The sequence below is a fragment of the Oncorhynchus kisutch genome, linkage group LG29, assembly GCF_002021735.2.
Source record: "Oncorhynchus kisutch isolate 150728-3 linkage group LG29, Okis_V2, whole genome shotgun sequence".
NCBI classification, from domain to species: Eukaryota; Metazoa; Chordata; class Actinopteri; order Salmoniformes; family Salmonidae; genus Oncorhynchus; species Oncorhynchus kisutch.
Genome location: NC_034202.2, coordinates 20,736,210 through 20,760,443, shown reverse-complemented (window position 1 = coordinate 20,760,443; position 24,234 = coordinate 20,736,210). Strand labels below are relative to the sequence as shown.

Below are 24,234 nucleotides of genomic sequence, written 5' to 3'. Positions count from 1 at the left end.
ACAACCAGAACTGCTTTGCTAGGGCTGATTGGTGTATGTTTCCAAGACTCCGCCGATAACATTGATGAGCTAGACACCTCTGTCACCGGCTTCATAAGGAAATGCATTGGCGACGTTGTACCCACAGTGAAGGTTTGCCGCCTCCCCAATCAACATCCCTGGATTGGCGCTAAAGCTAAAGGACAGAACTATTGCAGACAACCCAGAGGCTACGGTTGAGGACAGGCACCAGCACCAGTAGTCCCGCTACGACCTCTGTAGAGTCATTAAACGAGGAAAGGGACAAAATAGGAATATTGTAACGGCTTTCTTCCTGGGAAGGAGAGGCGGACCAAAATGCAGCGTGGTTAGAGTTCATGTTAATTTAATAAGGTAACTCAAACATGAACAGGATACAAAACAATAAACATGAAAACCGAAACAGTCCTAACTGGTGCATAAAACACAAACACAGGAAACAACCACCCACAAATCCCAACACAAAACAGGCTACCTAAATAGGGCTCCCAATCACAGACAATGACTAACACCTGCCTCTGATTGAGAACCATATCAGGCCAAACATATAAATAGACAAACCAGACACACAACATAGAATGCCCACCCAGCTCACGTCCTGACCAACACTAAAACAAGGAAAACACACAAAGACTATCTATGGTCAGAATGTGACAGTACCCCCCCCCCCCCCCCCAAGGTGCGGACTCCGACTAAACCTATAGGGGAGGGTCTGGGTGGGCATCTGTCCGCGGTAGCGGCTCTGGCGCTGGACGTGGACCCCACTCCATAATTGTCTTAGTCCACCTCCTAACAAAGGGCTCCACTGGACTGAGGGGCAGCTCGGGACTGAGGTAGCTCAGGACCGAGGGGTAGCTCAGGACTGAAGGGTAGCTCATGACCGAGGGGTAGCTCAGGACTGAAGGGTAGCTCATGACCGAGGGGTAGCTCAGGACTGAAGGGTAGCTCATGACCGAGGGGTAGCTCAGGCTGGTTGACGGCTCTGGCGGCTCCTGGCTGACTGGCGGCTCTGGAGGATCCTGGCTGACTGGCGGCTCTGGCGGATCCTGGAGGATCCTGGCTGACTGGCGGCTCTGGACAGACGGGAGACTCCGGCGGCTCTGGACAGAAGGGAGAGTCCGGCGGCTCTGGACAGACGGGAGACTCCGGCGGCTCTGGACAGACGGGAGACTCCGGCGGCTCTGGACAGACGGGAGACTCCGGCGGCTCTGGACAGACGGGAGACTCCGGCGGCTCTGGACTTAGGGGCGGAAGCTCCGGCAGCGCCGGACAGGCGAGAGACTCCGACAGCGCTGGAGAGGACGAAGGCTCCGGCAGTGCTGGACAGAGGGGCTCTGGCGCCTCTGGACTGAGGGGCTCTTGCGCCTTCGGACTGAGGGGCGGAAACTCTGGCAGCGCCAGACAGGTGGGACGCACTATAGGCCTGATGCATGGTGCCAGCACTGGTGGTACTGGGCCGAGGACACGCCCCTCAGGGCGAGTGCGGGGAGGAGAAACAGGGAGTACTGGGCTCTGGACACACACAGGAAGCCTGGTGTGGGTGGCTGCCACCGGAGGGCTGGTGCGTGCAGGTGCACTGGAGCTCTTGAGCACCGAGCCTGCCCAACCTTACCTGGCTCGATGCCCACTCTAGCCCGGCCGATAAGAGGTATGTACCGCACCGGGCTATGCACCTGCACTGGAGACACCGTGCGCTCCACAGCATAACAAGGTGCCTGCCCGGTCTCTCTCGCTCTCCGGTAAGCACAGGAAGTTGGCGCAGGTCTCCTACCTGGCTTCGCCATACTCCCTGTGTGCCTCCCCCAATACATTTTTGGGGCTGACTCTCGGGCTTCCTACCGCGCCGCCGTGCTCGCTTCACCTCATTCTCCTGTAACCTTCCTCGCACTGCTCCATCGAATCCCAGACGGGCTCCGGCACTCTCCCAGGGTCGACCGCCCACCTGTCTATCTCTTCCCAAGTTGTATAGTCCAGATTCTGCTCCCATGTCCCGAAATCCTGACATCGCTGCCTCTCCTGCTCCTCGTAATACCGCCTCTCTGCTTTCTCTGCCTCCCGCTCTGCTTTGGGGCGGCGATATTCCCCTGGCTCTGCCCAGGGTCCTTTTCCGTCCAACTCGTCCTCCCATGTCCATGAGTCTTGTGATTATGGCTGCTTCTCCTGCTGCCGCTGCCTGTTACCACACTGCTTGGTCCTGTTGTGGTGGGTGGTTCTGTAACGGCTTTCTTCCTGGGAAGGAGAGGCGGACCAAAACGCAGCGTGATTAGAGTTCATGTTAATTTAATAAGGTAACACAAACATGAACAGGATACAAAACATTAAACGTGAACCAAAACAGTCCTAACTGGTGCATAAAACACAAAGACAGGAAACAACCACCCACAAATCCCAACACAAAACAGGCTACCTAAATATGGTTCCCAATCAGAGACCATGACTAACACCTGCCTCTGATTGAGAACCATATCAGGCCAAACATAGAAATAGACAAACCAGACACACAACATAGAATGCCCACCCAGCTCACGTCCTGACCAACACTAAAACAAGGAAAACACAAGAACTATGGTCAGAACGTGACAAATATGGTAGAATCATACTACATAGGCTCCGATACCTGCAGCATGTGGATGGGGCTGTAGTCCATTACGGATTACAAAGGAAGACCCAGCCATGTGCCGCCCAATGATGCTTCTCTTCCAGATGAACTCAATGCATTTTATGCACGCTTTGATAGTAACACCACTGTACCGTGTGTGAGGACCCCCACCGACTCAACAGACCCATAGACAACGCAATCTTAATTGCACTCCACACTGCCCTCACCCACCTACAGTGGCACGAAAAAGAATGTGAACCCTTTGGAAATACCTGGATTTCTGCATAAATTGGTCACAACATTTTATTATGATCTTCATCTAGGTCACAACAATAGACAAACACAGTCTGCTTAAACTAATAACACACAAATAATTATATGTTTTCATGTCTTTATTGAACACACTGTGTAAACATTCACAGTGCAGGGTGGGAAAAGTATGTGAACCCTTGGATTTAAAAACTGGTTGACACTGGTTGGCAGCAATAACCTCAACCCAATGTTTTCTGTACTCAGGAGTAATTTTGGACCATTCCTCTTTACAAAACTGTTTCAGTTCAGCAATATTCTTGGGTTATCTGGTGTGAACTGCTCTCTTGAGGTCATGCCACAGCATCTCAATCGGGTTGAGGTCAGGACTCTGACTGAGCCACTCCAGAATGTGTATTTTCTTCTGTTGAAGCTATTCTGTTGTTGATTTACTTCTGTGTTTTAGATCGTTGTCCTGTTGCATCACCCAACTTCTTTTGAGCTTCAATTGGCGGACAGAAACCCTAACATTCTCCTGCAAAATGTCTTGAACACCATTCTTGTTTAGTGTTTGACGTATCGTAGACTCTTCAACAGAGATGTTAGCATGTTCCAGAGATTTCTGTAAGTCTTTAGCTGACACTAGGATTCTTCTTAATGACCTAATTGCACATTCTGCGCTTATCTCTTGCAGTCATCTTTGCAGGACAGCAACTCCTAGGGAGAGTAGCAACAGTGCTGAACCTTTCCATTTAAATACAATTTGTTTTACCGTGGACAGATGAACATCAAGGCTTTTAGAGATACTTTTGTAACCCTTTCCAGCTTTATGCAAGTCAACCATTCTTAATTGTAGGTCTTCTGAGATCTCTTTTGTTCGAGGATTGGTTCACATTAGGAAATGCTTCTTGTAAATAGCAAATTCAAGTTTTGTGAGTGTCTTTTATAGGGCAAGGCAGCTCTAACCAATATCTCCAATCTCATCTCTTTGATTGGACTCCAGATAAGCTGACTTTTGGATTGGACTCCAGATAAGCTGACTCATTAGCCTAGGGGTTCACATACTTTTTCCAACCTGTACGGTGAATGTTCAAATAATGTATTCAATATAGACAAGAAAAATACAATAATTTGTGTGCTATTAGTTTAAGCACACTATGTTTGTCTATTGTTGTGACTTAGATGAAGATCAAATTTGATCTGATCACCAATTTATGCAGAAATCCAGGTAATTCCAAAAGGTTCACATACTTTTTCTTGCCACTGTAGAGAAGAAGATTACCTATGTGAGAATGCTGTTCATTGATTACAGCTCAGTGTTCAACACCATTTGTCCCAGCAAGTTCGTCACCAAGCTTAGGACCCTGGGACGATACACCTCCTTCTACAACTGGATACCGGACTTTTTGACGGGCCGACCCGAAGTGGTGAGGGTAGGCAACATCACCTCCGACACGCTGACCCTCAACACGGGAGCCCCACAAGGGTGTGTGCTTAGTCCCCTCCTGTCGTCCCTGATGTTGCTAGGTGCGATCACCGGCGACGATGAGACAGCCTACAGGGAGGAGGTCAGTGACCTGGCAGGGATAACAACCTCTCCCCCAATGTCAGTAAAACCAAGGAGCTGATCATGGACTACAGGAAACAGGGGGGAGAGGCGAGCATGTCCCCATCCATCCACATCGGGCTGCAGTGGAGCTGGTCTAGAGCTTCAAAGTGGTCCACTAACACACGCACAGTTGTGAAGGCGTGACAGCGCCTCTTCCCCCTCAGGAAGTTGAAAAGATTTGGCATTTGGCCCTGAAATCCTCAAAACATTCTACAGCTGCACCATTGAGAGCATATTGACTGGCTGCATCATTGCTTAGTATGGAGAGGGTGGTGCGGACAGCCCAGTACATCACTGGGGCCGAGCTCCCTGCCATCCAGGACCTCTATATCAGGTGGCATGAAAGAATGCCACCCGAAAATCGTTAGACTCCAACCACCCAAGCCATATACTGTTCTCTCTGCCATGTAGTTATGGCTCTATGTAGTACTATGCGCTTCACATGGTCTGTTCTGGACTTGAGGATTGTGACCTCTGGTGGCATGTCTTGTGGGGTATGCATGGGTGTCCGAGCTGTGTGCTTGTAGTTTAAAACAGACAGCTCGGTACATTCGGCTTGTCAACACTTCTTACAAAAACAAGTAGTGATGAAGTCAGTTTCTCTTCTACTTTGAGCCATGAGAGATTGACATGCATATCATTAATGTTAGCTCCCCTTGTACTTTTAAGGGCCAGCCGTACTGTGTCTTAGAGAGAGGGACAGACATGAGGGAGAGACGTCTGGGCCAAGCCGCAGAAATGCTGTCTGTCTGTTTAATCAGACAGACAGACACATTACAAAACTTTTACACACTTAGGAGGAAGCTACTCAAACAAATCCTCCATCCCGGTTTCTCCGGTTAGGGTGCAACATTTATCTTATACTGCAAGAACATGTTTTAGCGCACAATAAAGGCGTTTCGCAATGTTACACCAATAGGAAATGTGTGTTAACTCCAACATGCGCTCACCTAAAATGATAAACACAATTTAAGAGAATTCCAGAAATTTTCCAAATTCTAGAAAGTTACCAAAAATGTGAAGTTCAATAGAACTTCCAGAGCTGTTTAAACCACACATGACTGAACAAGCGTCGACTCCCTATTTGTCTTTATAGTCACAGTACTTCTCTAGTTTGGACTCCCCTGTCCTCCGCTTTGGGAAGAAAAGTTCATGAGTGAACCCAACGACCCCAGGGCACACACACACCACACCGACTGAGGAGGCACACACAGCGAGCTAATGGCTAGAGCAATTATATTCTGCCTGCATTAAACAGTGTAATTGAAATTATATGTCAGGCAGACTCCGCTCTCTGAAGAGGAGGTCTGGCCTTCCAACAAAGCAGCAGGCTACCATGCACCACACCCTCACCCACATACAGTAGGGACAAATAAGATCAAATTGGTGGGGTAGGTGGGGGAGTCAGGAAGTGCGGGGAACTGAAATGTTTCCAGTCTCCCGGTCCGTACTCCTCCGTTATCCCTCACGTTCCCCAGCGATGACTTGTGACTTCTCCTTAAAGTAAGCAGAGAGGAACATGTTATTTGTCACAAGATTTTAATCACCATGTAAACTGGAGATCACGCAATATAGTTTCTCCCGTAATAGAGTTTTGGGGGGCCTAAACTTTGCTAGCTGTGCCTGGTTTCGCCTTGCTATTGACAGCCAGGTTGACAGGGAGCAGACCAGAGCCCCTCTGGAGGCTACACAATCCCAGAGCTATGTTTGGGTGGTATCCAGATTGTCACACCTTCATACCGACCTTGTGCCATCTCGGTATTACTGGCACTGAACACAAAGGTCACTTATTTTCAAACCCCACTGAACCTCTGTAATCTGATGGTTAGCAATGCTACCAAGTAGAATGCACAATCCCATAGTAAATGCTAGCTAACTGCTAATGAACACATTAACAATTTTTATACAGTCTCTGTCAAACTATTTGCAGGATAGACATCTCAGCTCATAAAGTTATACAAGTAACTCAGAAATGCTATGCACAAAATACGTATCAGACAGCAAGGCTCTTGATCCAGAAGGGGTTCTCTGCTGTTAACAAGAAGTTTGATTTAGCAAAAAGCTAAACACTTAGCTAGATAACTATCTACTAAATTAGCAAACCAAATGCACAACTGCAGAGCATTTAGCACATTTTAGACAGTTCATTAAATAGTCATAAGATATTTTGCAGGCAAACATTAGTTGTGAATTCCATACTGTAACTAGATCACCTGGCACGTGCTGCACAATAGTGAGTGAATTACAAGGCTCTGGTCTCTCATTTGTTATGTGTTTGTAAACAAACACCATGTGACTAGAGGCTACCGGTAAGCTTCATAATGAAAGCTAATGTGACAGGTGAAACAGAGAATGCAATATGCTTTATTTCCTAATGTATTGTACAAGTTGACTGCAGGTATTTCCTTAAAAAGGAGTGCAGTTAAGCGGGTCATGTTTCGGAGGACACACCTTCGCCTCTCCCGAGCCAGTTGGGGAGTTGCAGCAATGAGACAAGATCGAAATTGGGGAGAAAAAGGGGTAAAATAAAATAAAAAATACATAAAGAAATGACCTACAAATGTTCAAATGTAATTAAAAAACTTCACAGCAATACAGTACCAGCAAAAAGTGTGGACACCTACTCATTCAAGATTTCTTTATTTAACTATATTCTACATTGTAAAAGACATCAAAATTAAGAAATAACACATGGAATTGTGTAGTAACCAAAAAAAGTGTTAAGCAAACGCAAATATATTTTATATTCTTCAAAGTTGCCACCCTTTGGTTTGATCTTTTTTAAACCTTTATTTAACTAGGCAAGAACAAATTCTTATTTACAATGACAGCCTACCGGAGAACAGTGGCAGAATGACAGATTTTTACCTTGTCAGCTCAGGGATTCGATCCAGCAACCTTTCAGTTACTGGCCTAACGCTCTAACCACTAGGCTACCTGCCGCCTCAAATGACAGCCTTGCACACTCTTTGCACATCCAGCCACCTGTGACTGAAGGAAAGGCCTCATATTGTTTAGTTGCCTTCCAAAGGCAGATCCACTGTCACGTGACAGGAGTGTGGAAGGAGTGTTTTGGCAATGGGGGCCAAATGAATGAAATTTCCTTGTTAACAGGCTCCATAATCATCAGTGCCTTGTTATTCCTGTCCTGATCTGTTTTGGACTGGATGACAGTTGGTGTAGGCCATACCGAGTTGATGTCATCTGCTCCTCCATAGGCGAGGGTTAGTTGGAAATGATGAATAACAATCTCCACAAGTCGCTGCGGTTGTTTGCAATATTTGCAGTTACATTTGTGTGTATTGTCAGGGGTGAATTTAGCGTGTCTTGGAGGGCAGGCCACATAATTCCCATGTCTGTGACCCAGACATACTGTAATGCCAGACCAGAATATGTAACACACACACACACCCTTAAAGACCCACTGCTTCCAAACCCACCTTACTCAGAGAGAGGGGAGCCCTCCCTAAGTCCCTCCCCTCCTTGTATAGGTTACATACTCTCCCTCTTAGCTGCTGTGTTCTCTCACTGTGCAGTATCCCTTCTATACTGGCACTTTAGAACCATCCCTGGCTGTGTGTGTCTATGAGAGAGTGTAAGTGAGTATCTCTGTGTTTTAGTGTTACCATCTGTGAGTGTGAGAAGGAGAAAGTGCAAGTGTGACTTTCGAGTGGTGTATCCATCTGAGTGTGTGCTTGTGTGTGAGTGTGTATCCAGCTACGCTTGAGTGTGTATCCCTCTGTGTGTGTATGCCTGCATGTGTGTGTGCGTGCGGTATGTGCGATTGTAGGCTCACAGGAAAGCGAGGTTCCCCCTCCCTTGTGGTGTGGTGCTGCCTGCTTTTCGCGCCCCCGTCGCGGAACCCCACAGGACTGGAATAAAAAGCAGCAGCGGTGCGTAACTGTGCTGGCAAGCCCACCGCCACCCTACCCCTCCCCTCCCCTACACTCCTCCTCCATCCCTCTTTCCCCTCCCTTCTCCACCCCTCCTTCTCCCTCTGCCCCTTCTCTCTCTGCATAGCACTGAATGAATGAAGGCAGGCAGGAGCGCTCGTGCTGCGCTCTGTACTTTCTCGTACAGTGGGCTGACAGCAAAGTTTTTGGCAGGGCTGAGGTGTTACCTAAAAGGGGTGAGCTAAGGTAAACGAGGCCCCTGCCAGCGCCAGGCTAGCTACTCACAGAGGCAGGAGAGAAACCAAGAGGGTAAAGGAGGTAAAGGAAAGGCGGCTAGGGATGGAGAAAGAGGATGAGTCTAGGGCTGGGGAAGGGGTTATAGGCTGGGTCTTAGGCAGGATTAGAGGCCAGGTCTGGGGCTGGTGCTGTTCGGTTGTTCATTGTTACGCTGCATATAGGGAGGGGCTGGAGACTGTGCATAAGGCGGGGGGACAGTGTAGCTGCCTTTTTTGAACAGGACAATTTACATTGGGGCTGGGTAAGGTGCTGCAGCTGTTAAGATGTTTCACTACCAGTAGCAGGGAGAAATGGTGTTAAGGTACTTTGAATGGGTCCACACAAACACATCTGGTCTCTCATTTTTTCTCTTGTCCTCCTGTTTATCTGCTGAAGAGTCTAAAGATAAAACCGCTGGTCTTGACCAGTCATTAGAGAGCAATGTCAGAGAGAGAGATGACGATTTTACCATCTGGTATGTGTTGAATACTGTGCATGAATAAACACAGCCTTGATGGTGGGAAACAACCTGCCTGCCGCACACGTGTCCCTTCTTTTCCATACTCTCCTCATCTTTGCCTTACATACTGACTACACCGGGCACGTGTGTGAGTCGCCTGTGCCATTGTGCGTATGTTGATTTTATCCATCCACACCAGACGCGATCAGGATACTCAGGTTGAAATATCAAAATAACTCTAAACCAACTATATTAATTTGGGGACAGGTCGAAACACATATGAAACATTCATGGACATTTAGCTAGCTAGCTTGCTGTTGCTATCTAATTTGTCCTGGGATTGGAGTGTGGACCTCATCTTTCAATCACCCATGTGGGTATACTGTATGCTCCTAAAAACCAATGAGGAGATGGGAGAGGCAGGAATTGCAGTGTGTCAAGCTTCTAAAATAGAGCCAAGTTCTATTTTAGCTCCTGGCTACGCAGGCACTCATTGACGTGCGCGAGCAGTTTGTATGAAATGATTGAATAACATGTACAGTGGCAAGAAAATGTATGTGACCCTTTGGAATTACCTGGATTTCTGCATACATTTGATCAGATCTTCATCTAAGTTACAACAATAGACAAACATAGTGTTCTTAAACTAATAACACACAAATTAGAGTATTTTTCTTGTCTATATTGAATACATCATTTAAACATTCAGTGTAGGTTGGAAAAAGTATGCCAACTCCTTGGCTGATGACTTCTCCAAAAGCTAATTGAGTCAGGAGTCAGCTACAGTAACGTGGAGTCCAATTAATGAGACGAGATTGAAGATGTTGGTTAGAGCTGCCTTGCCTTATAAAAAACACACAAATTTGAGTTTACAATTCACAAGAAGCATTGCCTGATGTGAACCATGCCTCAAACAAAAGAGATCTCAGAAGACCTAAGATTAAGAACTGTTGACTTGCATAAAGCTGGAAAGTGTTGCAAAAGTATCTCTAAAAGCCACGGTAAGACAAATTGTATTTAAATGGAAACAGTTCAGCACTGTTGCTACTCTCCCTGGGATTGTCCATCCTGCAAAGATGACTGCGAGAACAGTGCAGAATTCTCAATGAGGTTAAGAAGAATCCTAGAGTGCCAGCTAAAGACTTACATAAATCTCTGGAACATGCTAACGTATCTGTTGAAGAGTCTGCGATACGTAACACACTAAACTATAATGGTGTTCATGGGAGGACAACACGGAAGAAGCCACTGCTGTCCACAAAAAAAAAATCTGCTCATCTGAAGTTTGCAAAAGTGCAATGATGTTCCACAGAGCTACTGGCAAAATATTCTGTGGACAGATTAAGCTACAGTTGAGTTGTTTGGAAGGAACACACAATACTATGTGTGGAGAGAAAAAGGCACAGCACACCAACAACAAAACCTCATCCCAACTGTAAGGTATGGTGGAGGGAACATCATGGTTTGATGGTCTGCTTTGCTGCCTCAGGGCCTGGACAAGCTTGTTATCAAATTTATCAAGACATTTTGCTGGAGAACGTTAGGCTATCTGTCCGCCAGTTGAATCTCAACAGAAGTCGGGTGATGCAACAGGACAACGACCCAAAACACAGAAGTAAATCAACAGAATGGCTTCAACAGAAGAAAATACGCCTTCTGGAGTGGCCCGGTCCTGACCTCAACCCAATTGAGATGAAGTGGCATGACCTCACGAGAGCAGTTCACACCAGACGTCCCAAGCATATTGCTGAACAGAAACCGTTTTGTAAAGTGGAATGGTCCAAAATTCCTCCTGACCGTTGTGCAGGTCTGATCCGCAACTACAGAAAACGTTTGGTTGAGGTTATTGCTGCCAAGGGAGGGTCAACCAGTTATTAAATCCAAGAGTTCACATACCTTTTCCCACCCTGCACTGTGAATGTTTACATGGTGTGTTCAATAAAGACATGAAAACGTATAATTGTTTGTGTGTTGTTAGTTTAAGCAGACTGTGTTTGTCTATTGTTGTGACCTGGATGAAGATCAGATCAAATGTTATGACCAATTTATTCAGAAATCCAGGTATTTCCAAAGGGTTCACATTCTTTTCCTTGCCACTGTATGTGTACATTTATTTTGCAACGCCTGTGCACACAACAGAGCGGTGTGGTCTGCATCTTAGGGCTCCTGTGAGATGAACACAGTGGAGGACGAAGTGGCCCAACGTCGTTTACAGGTCATTTCAATAAAACACTTCAATGTGATGATGTTAAATCAACGTGGAAATTGGATTTGAAATAAGTCATCAACGTATGGGAATTTAGTCTTTTTCTCACCTAACTTTAAACCTAAATCCAATGTCATAGTGACTTTTTGATTGATTTCACTTTGAATTCAGGTTAGTTGACAACTCAACCAAATGTAAATCAAATCTAGACGTTGAACTAATGTCTGTGCCCAGTGGGGAATGTTTGTGTGCATGTGTGTGTGTGTGTGTGTGTAAGGGTGTGCGCGTGTGCCTGTGTTTGTACATGTGTGTTTGTGCATACGTGCGTGTGTTTGTGGTGGTTAGCCTCAGTGCAGTGAGCTCTCTCACTCTCTGGCGGGGTTCAGTATTTTGTGAGTGGACAGGACAGCCATGGGTGGGCAGGCTGGCTGAGAGACAGGAGTGTGAGCCCTGATGTTTGTCTTTGGCCTTTTTGAAACTCACAATTATGTGATAATTACACATCTATAAAAGGATATCCTTGATCTAGACTGCACCAAGTCACGCATCAGCCCCTGATTTATTCTGATTATCAAAACATACAAAGATCATTCCTTCACAGACCACATCCAGAAACATTAAACTTCTGACTTTTCTCTCTCCCGCCTCCCTCCTGCACTCTCCTCCCTCCTCTGCCCTTCGACCTTCCTTTTCTGCGCTCTCTCTTTCTACCTTTAGCCTGCATGAAGCAGCAGATTTATGGCTTGTCCGGGGCATTCCTTTCATAGTTGTGCCATTGAAAGGGAAGAGTAGACTGGAAAAGGCATTCTGAGGCAAGCTGTATTGGGTCAAGAGTCAATCTTAAATACATCATTATGGTTTGTTTACGCTAAAGATCAAGTGGTCTGATAGGGATGATTTACTGTTTCACAAATAATTTGACTGTTAGCATACTTGGCTTTCGGTATATGCTAACTGCGAGGAAAGGTAAACCTGAACGCTTCTGTAATCCTGCCTTGTTATTACTTTTGTAAAACTTTATTCATTTTTGTCTGAAAAATGTAACATTCTTGCTAGGCTAAGACGTTCTAAAACACATTCTATCCCATTGAACATCACCAAGTCATTCTTCCAGTTTATGGTAGCCCCTAATGACACTTGGTCATCGCTTCGTTCGCATTGCAATTAACGTGAAACAGGTGGCCTACCATAACAGTGTAGATGAACTAATGAAAAAGCACAAAACAACTAAAAAACTAAAGTGATAAGCAATTAAATGAGAGGAAAATGGTGAATGAAGAGCTGGGCCTGGTTTCTAGAAAGCGATGGAACTTAGGCTTCCGTGTGTTTTAATGATACATCTTTCCTACAACGGTCGAGTATGTAACATCCATTTCCAAAAACACCACACAGAGAGAACGTTTTCGAAGTGCGTCGTTGAGGCATCGAAAGGATCGAAAGAAGAAAGCACTACTTTTGGATCAGTGTTCTCCCTTTACAATCTCACCTTAACAAATTATTCCACAATACTGACGATAGGTCAGCTCCTAGAGCGATATCCCCTGTGGCTACAAATATTGAGGCGTCTTATTCCAATGCTTACCCTATAATAATGAACTAAATCAAGATTTGGCACATCAGTACACCATGAAATATATTGAGCCAAAAATTACAGAGAGTATCGTACAAATATATATATATATTTTTTTTTACAAATTCAATTAACATGAAATTGATTTCAATATCATTCAAATATACACTGTAGATCCATGTGCCTACACTACAGGGATCATCAACTAGATTCAGCCGCGGGTAGATTTTTGTCTTGAGTGAATGGTCAGGGGGCCGCAAGAAGCCTAAACAGATACTGTATACAATTTTACTTAATAATTTCAAACCTTGTTGAAATGTGTATATGATCACATATACAGTCTCTCTCTATTATGTGTGGGAATTCTTTGGGACAGATTTCAAAAATTAAAATCACTTGGAGCTGATTTGCTGGTGTTTTTGCCGTCTTTTATGTTCAACAGTAAATAGAAAATCAGAAAACTGGGGGGGGGGGGGGGGGGGCAATTAAAATCACCCTGCTACCACTTTATATATCTTTGAATACATTCATCTCGGTTTTCATATGAAGCATCTTTCATGGTCACATTCATTCTGAAGTTATCGGTGGTCACAGAAAGACAGATAAACAGCTTGATTTTGTGTTTAGCTGATATATTATGTGTATAAAGTGATGCGGAAGGGCAAAAAAAAAAAGAATCTAACGACGTACTTAGCTGTGGTCTAATAACGAGTGGTTTCAAGAGTAACTTTAGTAATGATGGTTTTGGGAAACAGCTGGGAGATCTAACGATGCTCCTACGAAAGTTCTAACTATGAACGTAGCCTTAAGATACTTTTGGGAAACGGGGCCCAGATCTGTTCCATAAATCGTGAGCAGCAGCAGCTTGGTGGTATGCGGGCCAAGGCCACACATACGGTGGAATCATAAGGACAATGTTGACTCCGACCCCAGGATCAAAAGGGACTGCTCGGCTATGCTAACGCAATATGGTTTACAAATACTTACCCATCCCATCCTCCATAAAAACATGGTCAAGCATGTAAACACTTTTACATGGTTTCGGGACAGTAAATCACCGTGTGCCGAGCACCATCCGCTTACAGAGGTCTATGTCATTTTAAGTGTTCTTTTTGCCAAGTGCTCTTATTAAACAACGTATCAGCCTTTTTGGACAAAGCCTGTTATGTGTAAGCATGGTGTGTTTGAACTAGTGTCGATGTGCTCTCTTATTTCATTTTTGGTTGGATTAAAATGGATGTTTCGAAGAAGGATCTGGCAATGTGTTGTTTACTGAGTGTGAGTGTGCTGGTGGTCTTCACCAGAGATTGCGTGGATTGTGTTTCTGGGAACATGTCAAATCTTTCATTCGTTCACTTCTTTCCTCCTCTCTTTTGCAACCCTCCTTACCACCACCGGACTTCATGTACTATGAATGTACAAAGACTACTTGTATGTACGCTTTCATTCAAAACATGTGGACTGAATATATGTGAAGTAATTCATCCCAGAGAGAAAATGTACACAGGCATAACATCAACTTTCAAGTAAATCATCAATTATATCAGTGGAGGATCAAGAAAATTCCAAGACAATTCCAGTTAGGCCTATTTCAGCATGTTTCTCAAAAGAGGATTTCAGTCCAGCAGGAAAAACAACCTATAGTGTACTTGTTCTGCTGGCTCTGCTCCTGTGAATAAATAAAAAGGTCCAATTTGCATTGCATGTTTAGAAAGAGAAAACCTTCGAAATAGTAAACCTGGCACAGGGAGACTCGAAGTATAGGAATGTGTTTGGGAAACCTACTAGACCCCTTTCTGGGAACATGTCAAATCTTTCATTCGTTCACTTCTTTCCTCACTTTTGCAACCCTCCTTACCATATCCTCCTGCCCCACCGGACAGACATATTCCCTGTGTTTATAAGTTGTCCTGCATGTCATAAGCTGAAGCTAAGCTCCCTTTACATCTTGTAGAAATCGTTTGAAATCCCCAACATTTTAGAGCTTTTAAACTGTTTCGACAGCTCTCCCTCTTTTCCACCACCCCTCTGAGCGCTGGAAACGGTTTGGTGCATGTCTGAATGAACAAGTGTGTCATTATTTTCCCTTAAGCTGACATGAAAGATATTTCACAACTTGTGAACTGGTGTTTGTGAGACACAGGGGTTCTCAGTGAGATATCATTGTAACAGTACCATGTGGCCATAAAGGAGAAACGTCCTGTTTTGTTACGGTTCTATAATGTACCGCGTAGGGCCGGCTGCCAGAGGAAGTCTGATTTCATTTTGCCTCAGGATTTGTGCTTCAGAAATCTTTCCCTCTGGGCTGAGCTGAAGTGAAACTCGGAATGACTTGGAACACAATTAAGCGCCAAGTGGAAGGATCAATGCTGGAAAGAATCTCCCTCTTAAAACGTAATTCATTACTTTTCATTGCACTTGTGTCTGTTTTCTGTTGAAACATGTGCCATGTGACCAAGGCTAGCTTGGCATGTGTTTGTTTTGTAAAACATATCACTGAAGAACAATAGGTGAGAGTGCATGTTAGGACAAAACAGCAGACTTGTGGCCTTTCTGGTAGATTTGCCACTTTATTTAAGAGGAACAGGACATGGGTTCCAACATGGTCAATGCACAGTAAGTCTATTAACCCTGTGATTGTCTCTCCATCCGTCTTTTACTCTTCATACATCTATTCACTCACTTTCTCTCATTCTACATCTTCTGTCTCGCTCTTTCCTTCTTTCTCTCTTTCTCCTCCCATCTCCGGTAGGTGAGGTGTTAAGTCTGGTGGATGACCTGTTCTCAGGTTTGGGTTCGTCCTGTGTGGTTGCGGGTCGGAGGAATGGAGACCATCCTCACTCTGTGCTCTACTCGCTGGTCTTCAAGTGCCTGGAACCCGACAGCCTCTACAAGTAAGAGCCCCCAACCTAAAATACTTTGGACCTGGGCCCGTATTCATAAAGCCTCTCAGAGTTGGAGTGCTGATCTAGGATCATGTCCCCGCTGTCCATGTAATCTTATTCATTATGATCTAAAAGGCAGAACTGAGCCTAGATCAGCACTCATACTCTGAGACGCTTTATTAATACGGGCCCAGATTTACTATGGCTTTGCACCATTCCACGGGTGAAATGAAAAGTAGGCTAAACAACAAGGTAGAAATTAAGGAGAAAATAGGAGAAAAGACAGATGTATTTGTTTTTGTTCTGTTGTTCACTTCTCTGTGGTAAGTGTTGCTGTTGCCCTTTACATCAACCTCAGAGACTGAGTCTGTTGAGTTGTCGCCACGTTTAAAACCCTTCTCACCTCCACTGTTGTCTTCTCACCTATACATTGTTCTCTGTTTGACTCGCAGCTCGTTCTAACCAAATTGACCATACTTTCATGAGTTCAGAATTCGCATTACCATAAAAAATCAAAATAAACATTGTTAACCAGTGGCATTGTTGTTAGTTTTGCATCTTTCCTAAACAAGAATGACTTGACAAATATCATCCGGCCAGCACCACATACTTTCCCTGAGTGTCTGTACTCCCATTGGCAATGGGACTTGTATAGGCCATGTTTTAATTCCCCCCACCCAGAACACAGCTGGCTCGTATTAGGCGGGCGGCACATATTTTGGTCTCACCAGGGTGGAAGTGGTGGATGCTAGTATTATTGTTTCCGTTATTGTTCCGTTTGTCATGAGGCCTTTTGCAATGGAGGAAATCGTGGTCATGGTGAATAACGAGCATCACAACCAACCAACCGACCATCGTGGTGTTTGTGTCACACAGAAACTGGAGGAGACTGGAGCCATTGACCAGTTGGTCTGTCTGGTGCTCATAGTCTGGGGCGGTTAGCAAACAGTCAGACAGACCACTCCTAATCCTTCTATAGACATGATAATTAGTCATAAAGACTCCATAACCATAACACATTAAGCAGCATGGAAGACATGGATGGAGGAAACACACACACACACACACACAGGTCAATCAGTTGCATGCACACGTTCAAACCCACTGACACATACTAATATGTTCAGCAGTTGAAGCACTACTTCATTTATGGACAGACATAAGTACAGCCTTGAGTCCCTCACTTAAGAATGTGTGAGGGGTATAGTCAACCCTACATCCCATTAGGGTTAGCAGAGAACACTTTAGGGTTTCCATGGACAGCTGCTAGTAGACTTTGCAGGTGTTTCATTTTGCAAAGGGGATTCACTTAGTTGAGTCCTTGTCTTGGGTGAGTATCAATATTGAGTAAAAAGAAAAGCCTATTAGTGCGATAGTGAAGAGATGAAATTCAATCAGCTGTGTCCACATGGAGGCTGAGTCCACATGAATGTTCCCTGCTGCCAACAGAGACTATGCTGTTTATGTTTGTCTATAGCCCCGGGTAGCCTCGACAGACGCAGGCTAAGCATGCATTTATGAATCCATCACAGTTGGAGACTTTTATGTTGCGCTGTTCGGAGGAGATCTCAGAGAGGCAGTAAATGAGTCTTCAGAGGGTCCAGGGGTCTGCAGCCTGCCTTCCCAGGGACCATCGCTGGGATGTGCATTTGATAGCAGCACTTTGTTCTCCTTGGGTATAATTTCCCTGGTCCCTCTACCTCTTGTCTCCACATCTTGAAATCAAGTTTATTTTGGGAAGCGGGCCTCTGCAGCTGTGCAAGACACAGATAGGTGCTTATGTTAAAGGTGCACTATGCAGAAATCGCACTGGCATTCTCTGTTTGCTAAAATTCTAATAGTTTGCCTAATTTCAGTTTATGTGACAGAACAAGCCATTTCTATGTGAATTTGGTCAGGTCCCCAAATAGTTACATATTGCAGCTTTAAAGGACTGTTGGGGGCAGCACTCCCCAGAAGCCTACAGCAGAAGTCATAACAGCATGATACATGTCTTACTACTCAAAAGTCATCTTAATTCTCACTCAAAAAACTCCTGTGACTTATTTTTCAAATTGGCATGTTTTGTTTCTAAATTTCTGCACACGAGTGAAGGTTTCAGCAAGTGAGATTGTACTTTTGCACATACTTCCGACTTCAACTGTATATACAGATATATATATATATATAGGTACAAAAGTATCTATATCCACAGTAAAAACGAGTCCTATATCGACATAACCTGAAAGGCCGCTCAGCAAGGACGAAGCCACTGCTCAAAAACCGCCTTAAAAAAGCCAGACTATGGTTTGCAACTGCACATGGGGACAAAGATCATACTTTTTGGAGAAATGTCCTCTGGTCTGACGAAACAAAAATAGAACTGTTTGGCCATAATGACCATTGTTATATTTGGAGGAAAAAAGGGGAGGCTTGCAAGCCAAAGAACACCATCCCAACCATGAAGCACAGGGGTGGCAGTGTTGTGGGGGTGCTTTGCTGCAGGAGGGACTGGTGCACTTCACAAAATAGATGGCGTCATGAGGAAGGAAAATTATGTGGCTATTTTGAAGACTCTCAAACATCAGTCGGGATATTAAAGCTTGGTCGCAAATGGGTCTTCCAAATGGACAATGACCCCCAAGCATACTTCCAAAGTTGTGGCAAAATGGCTTAAGGACAACAAAGTCAAGGTATTGGAGTGGCCATCACAAAGCCCTGGCCTCAATTCCATAGACAATTTGTGGGCAGAACTGAAAAAGTGTGTGCAAGCAAGGAGGCCTACAAACCTGACTTAGTTACATCACTACTCTGGACGGTTCTGACATAGAATACGTGACAACTACAAATGCCTAGGTGTCTGGTTAGACTGTAAACTCTCCTTCCAGACTCTCCTTTCAGACATTAAGAATCTCCAATCCAAAATTAAACCTAGAATCTGCTTCCTATTTCACAACAAAGCATCCTTCACTCATGCTGCCAAACATACCCTCGTAAAACTGACTATCCTACCGATCCTTGATTTCGGCGATGTAATTTACAAAATAGCACTCTACTCAGCAAATTGGATGCAGTCTATCACAGTGCCATCTGTTTTGTCACAAAAGCCCCATATACTTCCCACCATTGCGACCTGTATGCTCTCGTTGGCTGGCCCTTGCTTCATATTCGTCGCCAAACCCACTGGCTCCAGGTCATCTATAATTCATTGCTAGTTAAAGCCTCGCTCAGCTCACTGGTCACCCACATGCGCTCCAGCAGGTATATTTCACTGGTCGAACCACAATGCCAATTCCACATTTCGCCGCCTTTCCTTCCAGTTCGCTGCTGCCAATGACTTGAACGAATTGCAAAAATCACTGAAGCTGGAGACCCATATCTCCCTTACTAACTTTAAGCACCAGCTGTCAGAGCAGCTCACAGATCACTGCACCTGTACATAGCTCATCTGTAAATAGCCCATTCAACGACCTCATCCCTATACTGTTATTTATTATTATTTTATTTTGTATTTATTTTGTATTTTTCACCTTTGCACCCCAGTATCTCTACTTGCACATTCATATTTTGCACATATATCACTCCAGTGTTTAATTGCAAAATTGTCATTATTTTGCCACTATGGCCTATTTGTCTACCTCCCTTATCTTACCTCATTTGCACAAACTGTTTAGAGACTTTTTCTCTGTTGTGACTGTATGTTTGTTTATTCCATGTGTAACTCTGATTGTTGTTTGTGTCGCACTGCTTTGCTTTATCTTGGCCAGGTCGCAGTTGTAAATGAGAACTTGTTCTCAACTAGCCAACCTGGTTAAATAAAGGTGGAGAAAAAAAACTGGGCACACCTGTATTTGGAGATTTCTACCATTCTTCCCTACAGCTCCGCTCAAGCTCTGTTTGGTTGGATGGGGAGCGTTGCTGCTCAGCTATTTCAGGTCTCTCCAGAGATGTTAGATCGGATTCAAGTCCAGGCTCTGGCTGGGCCACTCAAGGACATTCAGAGGATGTGTGGCCCACTCCTGCAATACAACTCTTGCGTTGTATTGGCAGTGTGCTTAGGGTCGTTGTCCTGTTAGAAGGTGAACCTTCGTCCCAGTCTACAGTCCTGAGTGCTCTGGAGCAGGTTTTCATCAAGGATCTCTCTGTACTTTGCTCCCTTCATCTTTGCATTGGTCCTGACTAGTCTCCCAGTCCGTGCCGCTAAAAAAAATCCACACAATGCTTCACCGTAGGGATGGTGCCAGGTTTCCTCTAGACGTGAAGCTTGGCATTCAGGCCAACGAGTAATATATTGCTTTCATCAGACCCAAGAATCTTGTTTCTCATGATCTGAGAGTCTTTAGGGGCCTTTTGGTAGAGTGCTGCAGAGATGGTTGTCTTTCTGGAATGTTCTCCCATCTCCACCGAGGAACTCTAGAGCACTCTCAGAGTGACCGTCACCTCCCTGACCAAGGCCCTTCTCCGCCGATTACTCAGTTTGACTGGGCGGCCAGCTCAATGAAGAGTCTTGGTGGTTCCAAACTTCTTCCATTTAAGAATTATGGAGGCCACTGTGTTCTTGGGTACCTTCAATGTTGCAGATATTTTTTGGTACCTTTCCCCAGATTTATGCCTTGACACAATCCTGTTTCTGAGCTCTACAGACAATTACTTCGACCTCGCGGCTTGGTTTTTGCTCTGACATGCACTGTCAACTGTGGGACCTTATATAGACCGGGTTGTCCCTTTCTAAATCATGTCCAATCAACTGAATTTACCACAGGTTGACGCCAATTGACGCCAAGTTGTAGAAACATCTTAAGGATGATCAATGGAAACAGGATGCACCTGAGCTCAATTTCGAGTCTCATAGCAAAGGGTCTGAATACTTATGCAAATAAGGTTTCTGTTTTTTTATACATTTGCAAACATGTCTAACAACCTCTTTTCACTTTGTCATTATGGGGTAATGTGTGTAGATTGCTGAGGATTTTTATTTATGTAACGGTTCTCTTCTATCTCCTCCTCTGACGAAGAGGTGGAACAAGGATCGGACCAAAATGCAGCGTGATGATGATTCATGATATTTTAATGAAGGTAAAAACTATACATGATGAAAAACTACAAAATAATGAAATGTGAAAACCGAAACAGCCCTATCTGGTGCAAACACAAAGACAGGAACAATCACCCACAAAACACTCAAAGAATATGGCTGCCTAAATATGGTTCCCAATCAGAGACAACGATAAACACCTGCCTCTGATTGAGAACCACTCCAGACAGCCATAGACTTTGCTAGATACCCCCACTAAGCCACACACCCAATACCTAACAAAACCCCAAGACAAAACACACCACAATAAACCCATGTCACACCCCGGCCTGACCAAATAAATAAAGACAAACACAATAATACTTTGACCAGGGCGTGACAATTTATTTAATCCATTATAGAATAAGGCTGTAACATAACAAAATGTGGAAAAAGTCAAGGGGTCTGAATACTTTCTGATGGCACTGTGGTTTAGTGCTTGCAATATCTACTAACTCGAATATGTTTTATTGTAGAGCAAAGGTAAAAAATTGGATTGAGCACCATTTTATTATCTAAATGACAAGATGAACATACAAAGAATTACAGCAGAAGATTTACAGCAAGGTGCAGAAGTTTAACATAGAAAACAAATGGATACATCAAAAACAGTGTGAGGTGTTAAGGAAAAACCCAAACTTCAGACAAAACAAACCCCAAAAAACTCATGGAGACCCCCCAGCAGGATGCCCCCCTACCCCACCCAACCCCTCCCACCCGACTTTTTCCCACACAGTCCTTCCCCTCCTCCCCCTCCCCCAGACCCTGTATCTTCCCACTCATCTCCCTCAGTTCCCTCCACGTGTTCATATCTACCTCTCCCCTAAATGTCTCCCTCATTACAGACATGCTGACACAGAACCAAGATATATAACGCGACAGACAGGCAATATGGCAGGAAGTAAATCCCTAACACCTCTATCATGGGTGATAACTTTATACCTTCGCCATTTCCCAAAAAGCTATTGCCTTAAGTGAATTTAGTAGAAGGCTGTCTGACGATTCAGCAATACCAGTCAATATAGCATTTCACATGATATTTTCCTCGCATGGCATGAAATCCTCTTACCCCGTAATATGTTATAGTATAATCTCTAGGTTTAATTGGTACAATTTCAAGCTGTGGTAAAAAAAATGGCCTTCAATTTCTCTACCAACACCCTCCCAAAAAGAAACAAAATCAATTTCACAGTGATACTATGGTGATCTTCCAGTAGAATATTGTGAAATATTAATGTAATAAAACAGAATCATTAAAAGCATTAAAGGAACCTGTAACCACAGCTGTATAGCATAAGAAAAGTCCAAATAAAAAAGAAATAGACACACATTGTAATCCAAATGTATGCCTGGATAAGAAGTGTCAGAATCAATACAACGAATGTACTTATGACTATAGCCTGGTGGGTGCTGATATAATCTATATAATGAATGTACTTGTGACTGCAGCCTGGTAGGGGCCCCTATTATTTTTCAACCAAACTGTCACAGTTGTGCCACCAATATAATCGGTTCAGTGATTTGAAGAGTGATAAATGATTTGTAGAGGTGGGGAAAAGCCCGCCTCAAAGAACAAACTTAGGGTGAGAAACAATAGTGGGGCGAAGCCAAAAAGAGTTGATCATTTACATAGAGATGAGTGACTATGTATGTGATGTAAGGATGAAACTGTATAAAAGGAGTGTGCTGAGGCTGGGAAAGACCGTTGATCCATGGACCAGCTCGGCTTGTTACTTTGTAATAGTCTATTTGAATTCACAAGTTCCGGTGTCTGAGAAATATTATTGGACCAATATTTATTCAACAATACCAGTCACTATATCTATTTCATATGACTTATTCAACCTGCATTACTTTCATTCCATCCTGATACATCTGATATATTCAGGATATTACATCCAGTATCAACTCCAACCTTGATTAGACATGCAAGGGGCCAGTATGCTAGCAAAGGAGAGGGCCTGTATCTGTTGGTTGGTTCTTTTTTATTTCTTTATTTCTATTAGGGGGTAGATCAGCTTTAATATTGCAGATAGATTTTGGCTTCCATCAATGTAATTGTCTGAATAATTTCCAATCCATCATATATATATGTATATATATTTTTTAAATATATATTTTTATTTATTATTTTCCCCTAACCCTACCACCCCTCCCCTAATTTGAGTAAACTAATGGACAACAACATAGCATTTCACATCATTTTCCTCGCATGGCATGAAATCCTCTTACCCCGTAATATGTTACAGTATAATCTCTAGGTTTAATTGGTACAATTTCCAGCTTATACATACTATGATACATTTTACAGACACGGTTTATTTTACAATAGTTAACTTTTGTTTGTTTTTAATCCCATTCTTCAGCTAGCCTCAACCTCTCTCATCTACCTGAAGACCATCCAGTTCTGATTGCTATTTGCCATATATTTTTAACGGTGCTGTTTCACAAATGTTCTGAACCTACAGTGCCTTCGGAAAGTAGTCAGACCCCTTGAATTTTTCCACATTATTTACTTACTCTAAAGTGTATTAAATACCCCCCCCCCCCTCGTCAATCTACACACAATAACCCATAATGACAAATCAAAAACTGTTTTTTAGAAGAAAAAAATGTTGAAGCATCTTTTGCAGCAATTATGGCATTGAGTCTTCTTGGGTATGACTACAAGGTAGTCACACCTGTATTTGGGAAGTTACTCCCATTCTTCTCTGCAGATCCTCTCAAGCTCTGTCAGGTTGGATGGGGAGTGTTGCTGCACAGCTATTTTCAGGGCTCTCCAGAGATGTTTGATCGGGTTCAAGTCCGGGCTGTGGCTGGGCCACTCAAGGACATTTGGAGACTTGTCCCGAAGCCACTCTTGCGTTGTCTTGTGTGCTTAGGGTCATTGTCCTGTTGGAAGGTGAACTTTCACCCCAGTCTGAGGTCCTGAGTGCTCTGGAGCAGGTTTTCATCAAGGATCTCTCTGTACTTTGCTCCGTTCATCTTTGCCTTGATACTGACTATTCTCCCAACCCCTGCCATTGAAAAACATCCCCACAGCATGATGCTGCCACCACCTTGCTTCACCGTAAGGATGGTTCCAGGTTTCCTCCAAATATGATGCTTGGCATTGAGGCCAAAGAGTTCAATCTTGGTTTCATCAGACCAAAGATTCTCATGGTCTGAGAGTCTTTTGGTGCCTTTTGGCAAACTCCAAGTGCGCTGTCATGTGCCTTTTACTGAGGAGTGACTTCCATCTGGCCACTTTACCATAAAGGCCTGATTGGTTCTGCAGAGATGTGCTGCAGAGATGGGTGTTCTTCTGGATGGTTTTCCCATCTCCACAGAAGAACTCTAGAACTCTGTCAGAGTAACCATCGGTTTCTTGGTCACCTCCCTGATCAAGGCCCTTCTCCCCCGATTGATCAGTTTGG

At 44.1% G+C, this 24,234-nt stretch overlaps 1 protein-coding gene across 2 annotated transcripts in view; it reads left to right on the top strand.

The window, feature by feature from the left end:
- Nucleotides 1-24,234, top strand: part of LOC109873601 (astrotactin-2) — a 476,030-nt gene that overhangs the window by 430,834 nt on the left and 20,962 nt on the right. For both annotated transcript variants that reach the window (XM_031809054.1, XM_020465242.2), the window contains one exon: nt 15,633-15,774. In XM_031809054.1, the coding sequence (XP_031664914.1) occupies nt 15,633-15,774 (142 nt within the window). The remainder of the gene's footprint in view (nt 1-15,632; nt 15,775-24,234) is intronic.